At 39.4% G+C, this 13,867-nt stretch overlaps 1 protein-coding gene across 3 annotated transcripts in view; it reads right to left on the bottom strand.

Annotated features, from left to right (window-relative positions):
- Window positions 1–664: 664 nt before the first annotated feature.
- Window positions 665–13,867, bottom strand: part of LOC127637567 (tetraspanin-12-like) — a 28,481-nt gene continuing 15,278 nt past the window's right edge. For all 3 annotated transcript variants that reach the window (XM_052118683.1, XM_052118682.1, XM_052118684.1), the window contains exons 4-7: window positions 7,891–7,956; window positions 5,019–5,126; window positions 4,694–4,837; window positions 665–2,126 (exon numbers count right to left, since the gene is read on the bottom strand). In XM_052118683.1, the coding sequence (XP_051974643.1) occupies window positions 1,818–2,126; window positions 4,694–4,837; window positions 5,019–5,126; window positions 7,891–7,956 (627 nt within the window). In that variant the 3' untranslated portion in view covers window positions 665–1,817. The remainder of the gene's footprint in view (window positions 2,127–4,693; window positions 4,838–5,018; window positions 5,127–7,890; window positions 7,957–13,867) is intronic.

Here is a 13,867-nt window from a genome sequence, read left to right as displayed (position 1 = left end):
AACAAGTTCAGACAGCCTATATAGTTTTTCATAAATTACAAACCAGAACCCTACTTTAAAAAACTCACCTGTCCCGACCCCAGCGGCTTTAAGGTGAACCGTTCTATGAGCGCTGAAAACAGCGTATTTTATATATAGGCCTATATAAAAAAATATTTTAAAAAAAACATAAGAGGTATGCAGTTTATACTGCACAGTATGCAGTAAGCAGTGTGGTAAGCAATGTAGCATACTACACATTCATTTTATCTCTGCATGTGTATTATTTGACATAGTATTTTTTTAAATAGTAGGAAGTATGCAGTGTTTGTAGTAAGCAATGTAACACACTACATCTTTCAATTTTATCAATGCATAATACTTACTAAACATACAATTTTTAAAAAAAGAAGTAGGATGTATATAGTGTCTAATGCACAGCATGCAGTAAGCAGTATGCTAGGGTTTCTTTCAAAAATAGCTTGTCACCTCTGTCACGTGTCTATTTCCTCTCCGTTTCTTTTTCTCTTGTTCTCTCTCTACACTGTCAATTGTGGTGTTTTATCCATTGCTTTACATCTGTTTAAATTCATGAAGCAGGCCAGACCTTAATCCCTGCGCTTCCCTCCCTCAGCCAAGGATGTCGCCCATCAAGTCCAGAGCAGGGCCAAAGATTCCCTCCATGTTTCCACCCAGTAGCTCTTAAGCGTGACACCTGGAATGCTCACACAAATAAACAGATTGCTGGGCAGAAAATCTGCTTGCTTCAGCGGAAGAAACCGCTTGGTAAGAAACGAGGCTCCGTTACATGCTTCATCTGTTTGAAATTGCAGGGTTATGGACTTATGGTTACTGCGTGGCATGAAATGAATATCTTATGTGTCAGATATGTTACTAAAACGCGCCAGACTGTGCAGTATATGGCAAAAAGAACTTTAAATCTTGGTTACAGCCAAACAGATATTTATGTGAAAGAAGTTGAGATGTCAAAGCATTTGACTGAAAATCGAAACACTTCATGTTTAATGCACTGTGATTCACATGCAAGACAAAACAGAGGTTTCTCAAACACTAAACACAGTGCCTTGAAGAGTTCGGCCCTCTCTTGTAACCAAACAGTATGTGTGCACTATTATTGTATTAAAAATGAATACTACTCTGGTTCTAAAACACACTTGCAACAGTCCATATCATATATAACTGTGCTTTTAAATTAAGACATGAAAATCCACAATGTATCCCAGTATCTTCAATATCAGCCTTCAGCAGCAATGTCTTTAATTCCATCTGAAATCTTTCATTAAGCCTTAAGCTTGTGCATATGTGTGACTACATATGTCTGTGTGAGTGGAATAAAAATGACCTAGCTTGTTGTCTTTGTTAGTGATTTACAGCTAGGTCTGTGTTAGCTGTGACTGTCCTTTCTGTTAAAAGAAGAAAGGTTTAAAGAAAACCCCTTTCTTTTTTATCTTCCAAGTTTATTCCAGAACACCTCCTTTAGTCTATAGAGTGAGATCCAACAGCTTTATTTAGGAAGAACATAGTGAATCTTCCTCATCTTTCCATGAATGGACTACAAAAAATAGCTCCAACTTCCACAGGTAGATACAGGTAGTTTTCAAAATCAATACGCTTAGCTTTAGTTCACACCTTTGCCCAATGCACAACCAATCTTGACATCCTACTTCGTATTCCATAAGGTCCACTTTTTTGGTCTAGCTCTACACTGTCTGATCCAATCAGTGTCAGCAGAGCAAGAAAATCATTTTGAGTGTCTCCAAAGTGTCATGGTGGCAACTGATTTGTTGTCATGAAGACGGCTCTGGTCTGATTGACTGCTAGGAAAGCTGTTCCATCTCAAACTGAGTGTGTCCGTTAGGGGTCGTGTTGGCCCAAGCCTCAGGCACTCGTGAATGTGAATGGCTGGGCTTCAAGGAGTCTTCAGCAGGGCTGTGCGTATGGGTATGGGTTAGGGTGTCCGGGGATGCTGGGTCGGGTGGTCTATGGTCATAATAAAGAGCCCATAGGAGTGTAACAGTCAATGTCATGGCTAAAATCTGGGCTACTCCAATTGACACACCCAAGAACCTTAAAACTTGCAACTTCTTGGTGCCCCGGATAAAACTGTAGATCTTAGGACCACAACCCTGTTGAACAAACACAAACACACACACACACACACACACACACACACACACACACACACAACATTTTAGTAAGAACAGAATTTGGTATGTGGAATTAAAGCTGCTGTAAGTGGTTTAAGCCATCTTGCTAATGCTAGCTTTCACCAGACTTGGCAGTTGAATTGGTGCAACGTGTCAGAAATGAAAAATTATTTTCTACATTTGGGAGACTAATTCAATGAAGAGTTACACCAGAGTCATTAGTTATTTTTCCATCAAAGTTATAATTATAATCGCAAAAACAATTTGCGAATAAAGAGGAGTTTCCATCCCGTGTGTTCAAAAGAACAATGTAAAGCTTTACTGTTTGCCAATTTTATATACACTGATGTTTTTGTAATCATGTAACTTTCATTTATGTATCATTTGGTGATTATTCAGAGCTCATATTATTCATAATATGTTTTTGGTTATCACCATCATTGTGATTTGTGTGTTTAATGACAAGGTCTAGACATGGGTCAAATTCATTGCGTGAGCTCTGAGAAACTTAGAGCCACAGTGAATTTCAAAATAAATGTTGCAGAATTTCTTTCTGTGAATCTTAATTGCTGGTCCCCCTTAGCACGTCAGGGACCAAGATGGACATCTATTGCACAGGCCAGCACTGACCACATGGCCTCTTTCTAAAACCATTCTCCAAAGACATCAGCAAATCTGATGTCAACAAACCTCAATGTGCAAAATGATTCAAAAGTGTAAAATGATTCAAAGGTGCAAAATGATTCAAAGGCTGAGAGGCAATTCTACATGTTCTAAATGGCTAACACCAGGGATTTTGATCATTAAGTTGAGTAGCTATTTATTTCTATGCAGGACCGGGGGTGGTCCTCCTTGATAATTTAGCTTGGGTTGGTCCCCATTGTTCGCGTTTCAGCATTGGTCCTGGAGGGCATCAGAAGTTGCCCCACCACCACCTTTAGGCCCGGCCATGGCTAACATGCCTGGGTTGCACTTAGATTGTTGTTTTTGTGTGGTTTACAGAGTCTGTGGCTGTCACAGAGACAGGTGTGATTTCTCACAACACCTATTTCAGTGATACCTGTCATGTAACGGGGACATTTTATGCGTGGTATTCCAAAAAAATAAAAATTTGCTTGCAGCAGCTTTGAGAGCTTGTTTTCCATGTTTTCATAACTCTCTGCAGATCCAGCATACATTTCTGCCAGCACAACAGCTGCCAAGATAATATGTGAGCAATGTGACACGTTCATCCGCTCGCGTGTGTTGGGTATTTCCCATGTTGAATGGGGGAAAGGCAGGTAAACTATTTCCTGTTAGTGAGGGATTTATACTGCAGATTGAGATGCCAGACATAACTCTTCGTCAACCATTCAGAATGAGCGTCTGCTTAAAAAAAAAAAAAAAAAAAAACTGCCTAAGCTAGTTTGCTGGTCTTAGTTGGTCTTTCAGCCTGGTCAGGTTTGCTGGCTAAGACCAGTAATCCTAAACCACAAGAGTGGGTGAGGATCAGTCTCCACACCCTTGGTCTTTCACTTCTAACTGTCCCTCTAGTGATTAATGTTCCTGTCTTTAACAAAGCACTGTTTCACTCTTCTGCTATGGGACGGTCTATAAGGCTGGGCAGTTTTAGCTGGGTTTACCACACACACAGACACTGTATTCAGAATGTTTACTCTATTTAGTATAAAAATGAACCTCTCTCTCAGAGGACAGTGGTTCAGCCTGAGAGAAGGTGCCAGATGTGTGTGTGAAATATTTGCATCTCTGTGTGTATGGCCAAAAACATACTTTACACAAGTGTACAAACACAGATGTGAATGCTTGGCCAATACATTGCAATAATATGGTACCTTTAACTTTCATTGTATGGAAAAGTGAATGGGGATGGAGACTAACATTCTGCCTAACATCTTGGCGGAAAGAAATTCAAACAGTTTTGGAACTACATGAGGGTAAGTAAATTCATTAAAATTTTTGGGGGAGTATTGCTTTAAATTTGTATATTCCTTTAATTCACATTTAAATTGTATTATATAAATACTGGCATTGTATCAGACATTGCCCACCATGTTCTCTTGATATCGGCATCGTCCATTGAAAAAACAATATCAGTTGACTGCAAGTACCATGACCTCTCATGCAAGTACATTTATTATTCCATATGGATCCATTGGATGCATACACTATCACAAGTTAATGTAACTTAAACTCTGTTGTTGTGCCCTTCACATGCCGGAATCGGACCATACTGCACACCTCAACGTTTGAATATGTTTCAACAAGACAAGCCATCATAAAACTGATGTTGTTTTGGATTTTATGAGCAATATGTGGTGTGGTCTGCTGGACTTGCAAGGAAACAGTGCAACCTAATCTGGTAGGATAATTTTATTAAAATGGTTAAATGTACACATTTTTCAATACATTACTGAAACGTCCCCATACCTCCAACAAATATCCTAAATCATGAGTAAAAATGACATATACATCTTTTTCATCTGGCCTATGGTCTAATGTATCTTGGTTTATCTAGGATTTTGGGTCACAATCAAAAATAATCTCACCTCTTGATGAAGGTCACTGAGGTCATGGTAGTGGGCATGGCGGGCACATCCTGGATACTGATTGGAGCAGCAGGAGTCGGGTGGCCACTCCATCTCAGTCATCTCCAGCCAATCAGTAAAGTAGATCACTCCACAACACTTTAACTGCAACAAAGGTGGGAATGTTAGCATATAGGCCTACCATGTCGCACTAAATTCTGACTTTTTAACTTCACACAGCATTTTCACTTTAAGGACAGGAAAATGTGTCATGCTAGAAATGTGTCACAACATGCCAAGTTAAGTCACATGAAGTGCTATCCTGGTGATGTTTTTGTCCTCTTACCTCAGTTTGTATGGAGTTCCATGCGTGTGTGAGCCACTGGTAGCGTTGAAGGCCAAAATGAGACATACGTGACTTTAGACTGATCATATCAGACCTCTGTACCATAGGCTAAAGAAAAAAAGAGAAAGAAGTATGTTTATGTTATGTTATGAGAAAGAAGCCAAACTTTTGATGGAAAACAAATTAATCCAGAGTATTAAGGTTAAAAAAAATGAAGGTTTTGTAAGTAAAATTACAAAATAGTTTTGATAGCCCTGTCACTCAACTTTGTAAATAACTTCATAAATCATATAAAATCTATCCCCAAAAGTTTATTAATCACGTATTATCAATAAAGAAAACACTGTGATTCAATCGGGCAGTTTAAAAGACCATCCATAAGCCCACACGTCCAAATTTTGGCTCTCTTATGATAATTTTATTGGGTGATGTTATGAAATGCCCTATTCACAACTGCGCCCATGTGCTATTTATACAAGCTGGAATTTCACAGTCTGGTCCAAGACATCTCTGTTTTTCACACCTACATTGTGATGAGCACATGATAAGCCAAGTACTCAATGCCTTGAAGCTAGGAGTGTCAGCTCTTGTTTTGGTGGCAAAACGGCATAAATGCTAGTCAGTTTTAAAATCAACATGAAATTCAAAATTGACTGTTTACTTTCCTAATACAAGTGTCTTATTTTGCACGATTCATCAGTGCACGTTATTTCATAGAAAATGTTTGTCTTTGTTATCTTTCATCAAAAAGTAATAAACTGCTCTACCTCTGAACTAACTTTCCTTTTTGACTGATGTCACCAATGCCGTGTGGGTGGGAAAAATAATGTTAAGCGATAGCCAAATAGCTATTTAGGCACTGGAACACACATATTTCACAATCCAATCAATTCCTAATGGTTAAAATAAATTCCAGGCCTACATTTTTATCACATTAAATCTTCTGTTTCACTCAGAAACATGTCATATTATGGAAGTAAAATGGGTTGTGATTGCCATTCCAAGTTGATTGTTCCCAGTTCAATACAGGTTAAGCTCAGGCTACATCCACACTAATATGTTTTCGTTTTTTGACCATAAAGAAGGCGTTTTTGTCAGCGAAAACACTCTCCAGAGTGGATGCATTTGAAAATGCCGTCTTCGCATTGTAGTGTAGACAGGGCAGACGGAGATATCTGAAGACGATGACATATTTGTTGTCATGTGATGCAGTCATGTGATCCATTCAATCCAAAACAATCAAGATGACTACCCATGCTGTAGCTGTGTTGTTTTTTCTGATATCCACTTTGGTAGGATTTTTTTTTTGTTATGGTTTTTTCTCACCCTTTTCTCCCCAATTTGGAATGCCCAATTCTCAATGCACTCTAAGTCCTTGTGGTGGCATAGTGACTCGCCTCAATACGGGTGGTGGACAACAAACCTCTGTTGCCTCCGCGTCTGAGACCGCCAATCCGCGCATCTTATCACATGGCTTTTTAAGTGCTATTCTCCGCGCCATCCACGCACAACTTACCACGTGCCCCACCGAGAGCGAGAACCACACATTATAGCGACCGCGAGGAGGTTACCCCATGTGACTACCCTCCCTAGCAACCGGGCCAATTTGGATGCTTAGGAGACCTGGCTGGAGTCACTCAGCACGCCCTGGAATCGAACTCACGACTCCAGGTGTCGTAGTCAGCATCAATCCTCACTGAACTACCCAGGCCCCTTTTGACAGCATTGCTGAAGATAAATGTTACTTTGTACAACCTTCATATTGCATTCAAAGGCGATGGGAAGTTTACTGAGAATTGCTGTCCGGCGATGGAACACGAGGACAATTGCGCTTCAGACCGTACATGGATAGGCGATTTTTCGCATGCGCTTGAAAACGGCAGTGTGGATGTAGAGCATTTTTAATCTGGGATGGCATGAGGGGGAGTAAATGATGAGATAATTTTCATTTTTGAGTGAACTATCCCTTTAAAACATTTAATACCTATGTCTTATGGCAACAATTGAAACTGTTTGTATTTTTATGTTTACAGACTAGCCCCATTCACTTCCATTGTAAGTACTTTAAATGCAATTTTTCTTTTTTGTCAAATAAACGAGGGACGAGCCGAAATAATTTTTGTGGTAATCAACATTATGGGACAAATTCCACATCATGTCGTTTGAGCTTAATTTGTATTGAACCCGGAATATCCTTTTAAACAGAGAAAATTGAAAGTGGATGATACAATTGGTTAAAAGTAACCAAGCCAGGTGTATTGGTGTAAACAGGCTGATTTACCACCCACTCACCCAAACACAAAGGTCAGATTAGTTCAGAAATACACAACAGGACCATCAAACCCTTTCAAAGGCTTTTGGGTTACTGATAAGACCCTGTCTTGAGGAGTCTGTCTGAATGAGAGATTAAAGGCAGGTGTGTGATATCTCTCCTGAAACTCAGCCTTATCTCTTCTCTCCCCAGTTTAACAGAAGCAGATGCTACCTGAAATCCCTTTCCCCCTCGTCAATCAAATCTTTTAGTCTGCTTAGATCAGGGACAGCTTGATGGTAATCTTGCTGCAAGAGCCAACAAGATCATTTACATAGATGACTCCACCCTTGACACATATACACATGCTCTTGCACGTTAAAGCACCCCTTATTAACTCCCCAAAAGGAAATGTGTTTGAGCCAGGCTTTTGAACTCATAATAGTTAAGATTAGACTGTAAGCAGGCAGCTTAGAAATCCAATCCTTATTCCGCCACGCCTAGGAAGGGCCATGTTGTTGACGCAAGAGATGAGGAGGAGAGAGAGAGAGAAAGATGAGAGGGCTGGTTAAGAGAGCAGTTAGTAGGCTGGCATTCCTGTTTATTCATAGCACTACATACCTCGTCATATGTCCATACTCCGCTGGCCAGCTCCACACAGAATATCACCATCAGACTGCCAAAATACTGCAGACACACATACACACGCACAAAGAAAAAGTTGTCTGGTTAAAAATATCTCAAGCAGCTTTTGAAACAATGGAGCAGACGGAAGGTGTTGTTGATGAACAAACATTGTGGAGAGAAGGGTAGCATGTATGTGTGTGTACGTATGCAGAGATCTGGTTTGTCACTCTGTCGTCTCTTGAGAGTTCTGGGTAATCGTGACATGGGCTCTTTGAATTAGAATAGTGGTATGGTAAGTATCACACACAATTTTTAAAATCAACATTTCAAAATGTACCATATTTACTTTTTTAATACATGTTTATGGTCTTGTTCTGAACAATTCATTAGTGCACTTTATTCCAAAGAAAACAAATTCTCCGTAATCGGTCGTCAACAACTTGTGAAACACCGCCTTTGAAACACCCAGCATTTCCCTTATCTGGCCAAATGAGGGTGTGGTTGTGCATGCCAGAGCCAGTTGCGTTCCCACCAGTAGAGGTTCTAGCTCGTATGGCACCCTGGGCGAAACTCGCTTCAGCACGCCCCCAAAGTTGTTGACCCGCCAAGATGCCGCCCTGTCTAATGCCCACCCTGCCTATGCCTAAATCCGCCACTAGTTCCCACTGTCACTTTCGGGGCTTCATCGTGCCTCTTTGGGTCAAACAGCCAAGCACCCTGCCGTGCCAATTACCCTTGGGCCAAAGAAGGCCGACTTGGGATTGAGCCAGAGTAAATGTCAGCGGCGGAGTTTTGCTGACTCAGGTAAGAGGTTTCAGCACCAAGATACTCATTTCACAATTTTTGATTTTCCCTCTTGCTTGTGAAATGGGTGGGGTGTGTGATGTTGGCACCAGGGCGGCATACTAAGGGAGGGTTTTAGGGCATCACTGCGGGGCTATTGGCCCGATAGTGGGAATGCAAATCGATTTTGGTCTCACGGCTCTAGGCTTTTGGCCCCGGCTGACAAGTTGATAGCCCTGGCTCACCCGAAAAGTGGCTTATAGAGGCCTCTTTAGATCCACTAAATTCCTGATGGATAAAATCCCACCTTATATTTGTTTTCACCGTAAATATCCCGTTTCACTCAGAAATGTGTACATTATGGAAGTAAAATGGGTTGTGAATGTTATGTTAAATTTAACATCTCAGTAACACTTTACAATAAGGTTCCATTTGTTAACATTAGTTATTGTATTAGGTATCATGATCAAACAATGAACAATATTTTTTACAACATTTATTAATCTTAATATTAGTTAATAAAAATACAATTGTCATTGTTAGTTCATGTTAATTACCTTTACATTAATAAATACTGGAAAATTCATGCTAACTAATGATGTTAACTAATGTTAACAAATGTAAACTTATTGTAAAGTGTTACCAACTAGAAGTTCCCTCAACATCTCCTTCTTGTCTAATAATCTGATAATTAAAAATAATAATAATAATAATACTAAATAAAACAACACTGTGGCTTTCACTCCAGGTCCTAGTGCAGCTTTATACCCTGCACTGCCCGTATACAGTTTATACTGTGCAGTATACTTGTATTCTACCCAAATATCACCATGATGGAATACAAGATTCATTTAGAATTTTTTATCTTGAAAAAATGGTTTCAAAATAAGAGGGAAAGGGAGAGCGCTCATCCCAATTTTTTTTTTCACTCACATATGCACAAATTTAGTCTTTAGAACCATTTGAACAAACACACACCTCTTATCTCCTTCCTTCCCGAAGACAAACATGCTCTGTCCTTCTCAGGATCTCAGTAACATGTACACAGTTCCTCTCTGTTGAACACGCACTTTGAGAGAGATTATCAAGATGAATGACAGTGTTAGCAGCCGCATTCATAGCAGGTCCGCCTGACAGCTTGTTTATTTGGAAGACTCTAAATATTTGTTTCTGACAGATTGCTTGAGCTACGACTGTGTTAGCATTTCGGCACATTTGGAAACTGCCAGACGCCCACCACAAAAAATTATAACCTTTCCTTTTAACCCCCTTGCCTGCTAATAGTTTGAATTCAGTGGAATCCAAAACTCTGGGATTCTTATTTAAACAAGTTTTGGAAAATTGTAAAACAAAGAAACATTATGATGTTAAATGAATAGGATGCATTAAAGATTCTGCACTATTTCTTGGTCACTAATCAAATCAACATATTTGTGACATTGGCCATGTTAACTCCTTAGTACAAATGGTCAGATTTCCTTGCTTCCATTGAACCACACAAAATACTCTTTGGAACATTCTCAAATAATGCTGGATAACATGAATAAGTCCATGCCGGCTCAAGTACATGCTCTCATTAAAACAAAAGGGCAATAAAGAAATACTAAGAAATTCTGAATTTCATGTCATTTTTAAAGTTTTAGTTATTATGCTATAATATACACTCACTGAGCACTTTATTAGGAACACCTTGAACACCTACTTATTAATGCGATCAGCCAATTGTGTGGCAGCAGTGCAATGCATAAAATCATGCAAATACAGGTCAGGAGCTTCAGTTACTGTTCACATCAACCATCAGAATAGGGATCTCATTATCTCAATACTGTTCTCATTCCAACCATAGGATGTTTGTTGCTACCAGACGGGCTGGAACTGCTGATCTTCTGGGATTTTCATGCACAACATTCTCTAGAATTTACTCAGAATGGTGCCAAAAACAAAAACATCCAGTGAAGGGCAGTTCCTTGTTGATGAGAGAGGTCAATGGAGAATGGCCAGACTGGTTCGAGCTGACAGAAAGGCTACGGTAACTCCCTCTATACAATTATAGTGAGCAGAACAGCTCAGAATACACAACACGTCGAAACTTGAGGCAAGTGGGCTGCAAAAGCAGAAGACCACGTCTGGCACTTTATTAGGACCATAGTCTTCCTAATAAGGTCCTCAGTGATTGTAATTTGAAATGAAAAAAAAAACATATTAATTAGAAAATTCCAAAAAGAAGACTGGACCACACAGTACATCCCGGGTGAACTTCTAACCCCTGGAAATTCCCTCAGATACCTAATACACGCTGGCTCATCTGAAATCACACATTGTCAGAGAGGTTACATTCTCTCAGTGACCTCTCAGTTTATTGATTTGTTGAGAGTTTTACTGTTCCTCTCTCAAACGTATACATATACACAGACAGAAAACAGGACACGGCAAAATAGATGGATTTCCTTTTCACCGGAACAACCCCTTTCGCTTAGTCATGCTCAATGCAAACAAAACGAGTGACAGACACGTTTAGAGTCGATTACTACATTTTTCAGATTTGTTTGGACAGATGGCTTCTACTAACATCATTATTCTCCAATAAGTGATGCTTGAGAAAGCTATTGCTATAAATGTTTCAAAATCACAGACCCCAAGTATTACATTTCATCAGTTAACCTGTATGAGTGAGTTTTGGTTTGGCAAGCACCACACTCATATTTTCCAGAAAATCTCAAAATGAATTAGGATAGACTTTTGTGAGCTACTTTTAATCAATTCACATTCTAGAATATAAACTCTTTTCTCCTTTCATCGCTCTTGTGATCTCCTTGTCGCCTCCTTTTCTTTGCCCTGATAGGACAAAGGAGAGTGTGTGAGAGTGTTTGAACAAATGTGTGTGTAAGAGTGTGTGTTCTGCCAGGTCACAGCTCTCAGTGAGAGTGCTGCTTCTGAATAGAGCCACCACGTAACCCAAGTGCCTCTCCTCTCTTCATGTCTTCCCGCTCCCTTCGTGGATTGGTTTACCTATTGTATCTCAACCAGATAATATTGTTTGTGGGTAACACAAGCCTGGTGGGGCAGGGAGGACAGGAGAAAGGCTCCTAAGGAGATGAATGGGGATCCAGAGAGAAAATGACGAGGAGGGGGAGAGATGGGCAAAGGAGTCCCAGAAAACAGGCTCTCTGTCTGGGTCAGCAGACGGGGAACCCCACCCTCTCCACTGCCGCACACCTGTGATCGAGAGCCACAAAAAAAAAAAAAAAAAATGTCTGCCTGCCCTCTTCTCCCCCTCCATGCTGGGTGTTCTTTAGTTCTTCATAGTAAAACAGAAGCCAGATTTGCTGGCTTCCAAAAAACAGCATATCATCAGAATTCCCAAAATGTTTGACCATTGAATTTCTATGGATTTTACATGAATTTTGCAGTTGTTTGTAAATTCTAGGTTCAGGATTTTTTATATTATTCCAATTCAAATGTATTCAATAATAAGTTATTCAGACAAATTTGAGAAATGGTTAATTTCATTGAAGAGAACCAATTCAATTTTCTTACAAAATTGTTCATCACTATGGCCTGCGAATAGGTTTCTTTCAACACAAAAGCAATATTTATTCAATGCAGTATTTTAATGCAGTGCATATCTAGAAAAGCTATATTCACTATATGCCAATTAATTTTTTCATTTCCATGACTATTCAGGCCTGCCAATCAAAAATGTAACTTAAATGAATATTCCAGGTTCAATTCAAGTTGAGCTCAATCAACAGCATTTGTGGCATAATGTTGATTACCACAAAAATGTATTTCAATTTGTCGCTTCTTTTCTTTAAAAAAGCAAAAATCTGGGTTACAGTGAGGCACTTACAATGAAACTGAATGGGGCCAATCCTTAAACGTTCAAATACACATATTTTAAACATTGTAGCCACAAGACAGAAACAGTATGCATGTGAACATGATTTTAGTGTGATAAAATCATTAATAACCATTCCTGTGTAACGTTATAGCCAATTTTACAACTTCGTTGCCATGACGACGTAACACCACAAACACTAAAATCCTACAACGACTGTAACAACATAGATTTAAAAAGCTTTAAAGTTGAAATAAAATAAAAGTTTTAACATATAAAATAATAAGTTGCACATTTCAGCTTTTAAACCCTCCAAACATTGACCCCATTCACTTCAAGTGCCTCACTGTAAAGTTGATTTTTGCTTTTTTTGAAAAATAGGAGGGACGAGTCAAATATATTTTAGTGGTAATCAACATTATGCCACAAATGCGGTCAACTGAGCTCAACTTGTATTGAACCTGGAATATTCTCTTATTTACCTGATGTTTCAAGGCTTTCCATGACAGTGTTAACCCATTATCATTGAAAACAGCATTGATTTTCCTTGCTCTTTTGAAATACTGCAAAAAGCGGTCAAGCAGTCCTGACTAATTATTAGTGGGCTTCAGGGGGAAAAAAGTAATATGCTGCAAAATTTAAGAATATAGCCCCTTTAAAATGCAGAATTATGTCTTGAATTCCAACTCTCCTTGCCCATCAACTTTTTTTTATCTATGCTTACATTCTGTCAAGATCTTCAGAGGTAATTATGTCACTAATACATCCCTCAAAACACAAACACACACAAACAGCTCTGACAGTGGATATAACTGTGTGCCCTTTATTTGGCCCTGCTTGACAGTGCATCTTGTTGACTGATTGATGCGCAGTGCTCATCAGTTACTGCCATCTAACTCTTTGCCTCCAAGACTCAAAAGCTTCACGGCTTTCATAACCCACAGGAGCGAGTTGCTACACGTGTCTGATGGTGCTATTATGATCTGGAACACTCTCTCTGCTGACAATCGTAAGTAGACACAGGGTGTGCGTACCATGTCGGGATCATGTGAAAGAAATATTACCTTGTAGTGTTTAGATTCACAATGTAGTTATTAGATGAGAATATAGAAACTCTGTGTTCGTAATCGAGGTATGAAATAAAACATTTTGCCCACCGACCACAGTGGCTGGTAATTGACCAATTTTACCAACCACTTTGTTTTTATTTCCAGCCACTGTGATATATATATGTGAACCTGCAGAGCTGCATTCACAGTGCATGTAAAGTGCAAAATGCTTGGTAGATATAAAGCAAACTCAACTCAGAGCACCTCCTGAGATGGTCTGAGATCATTTGCAGCATTCTCA

The sequence above is a fragment of the Xyrauchen texanus genome, chromosome 45, assembly GCF_025860055.1.
Source record: "Xyrauchen texanus isolate HMW12.3.18 chromosome 45, RBS_HiC_50CHRs, whole genome shotgun sequence".
Taxonomy (NCBI): Eukaryota; Metazoa; Chordata; class Actinopteri; order Cypriniformes; family Catostomidae; genus Xyrauchen; species Xyrauchen texanus.
The sequence above is the reverse complement of the archived record's forward strand: the minus strand, read 5'-3'. Positions and strand labels throughout refer to the sequence as shown.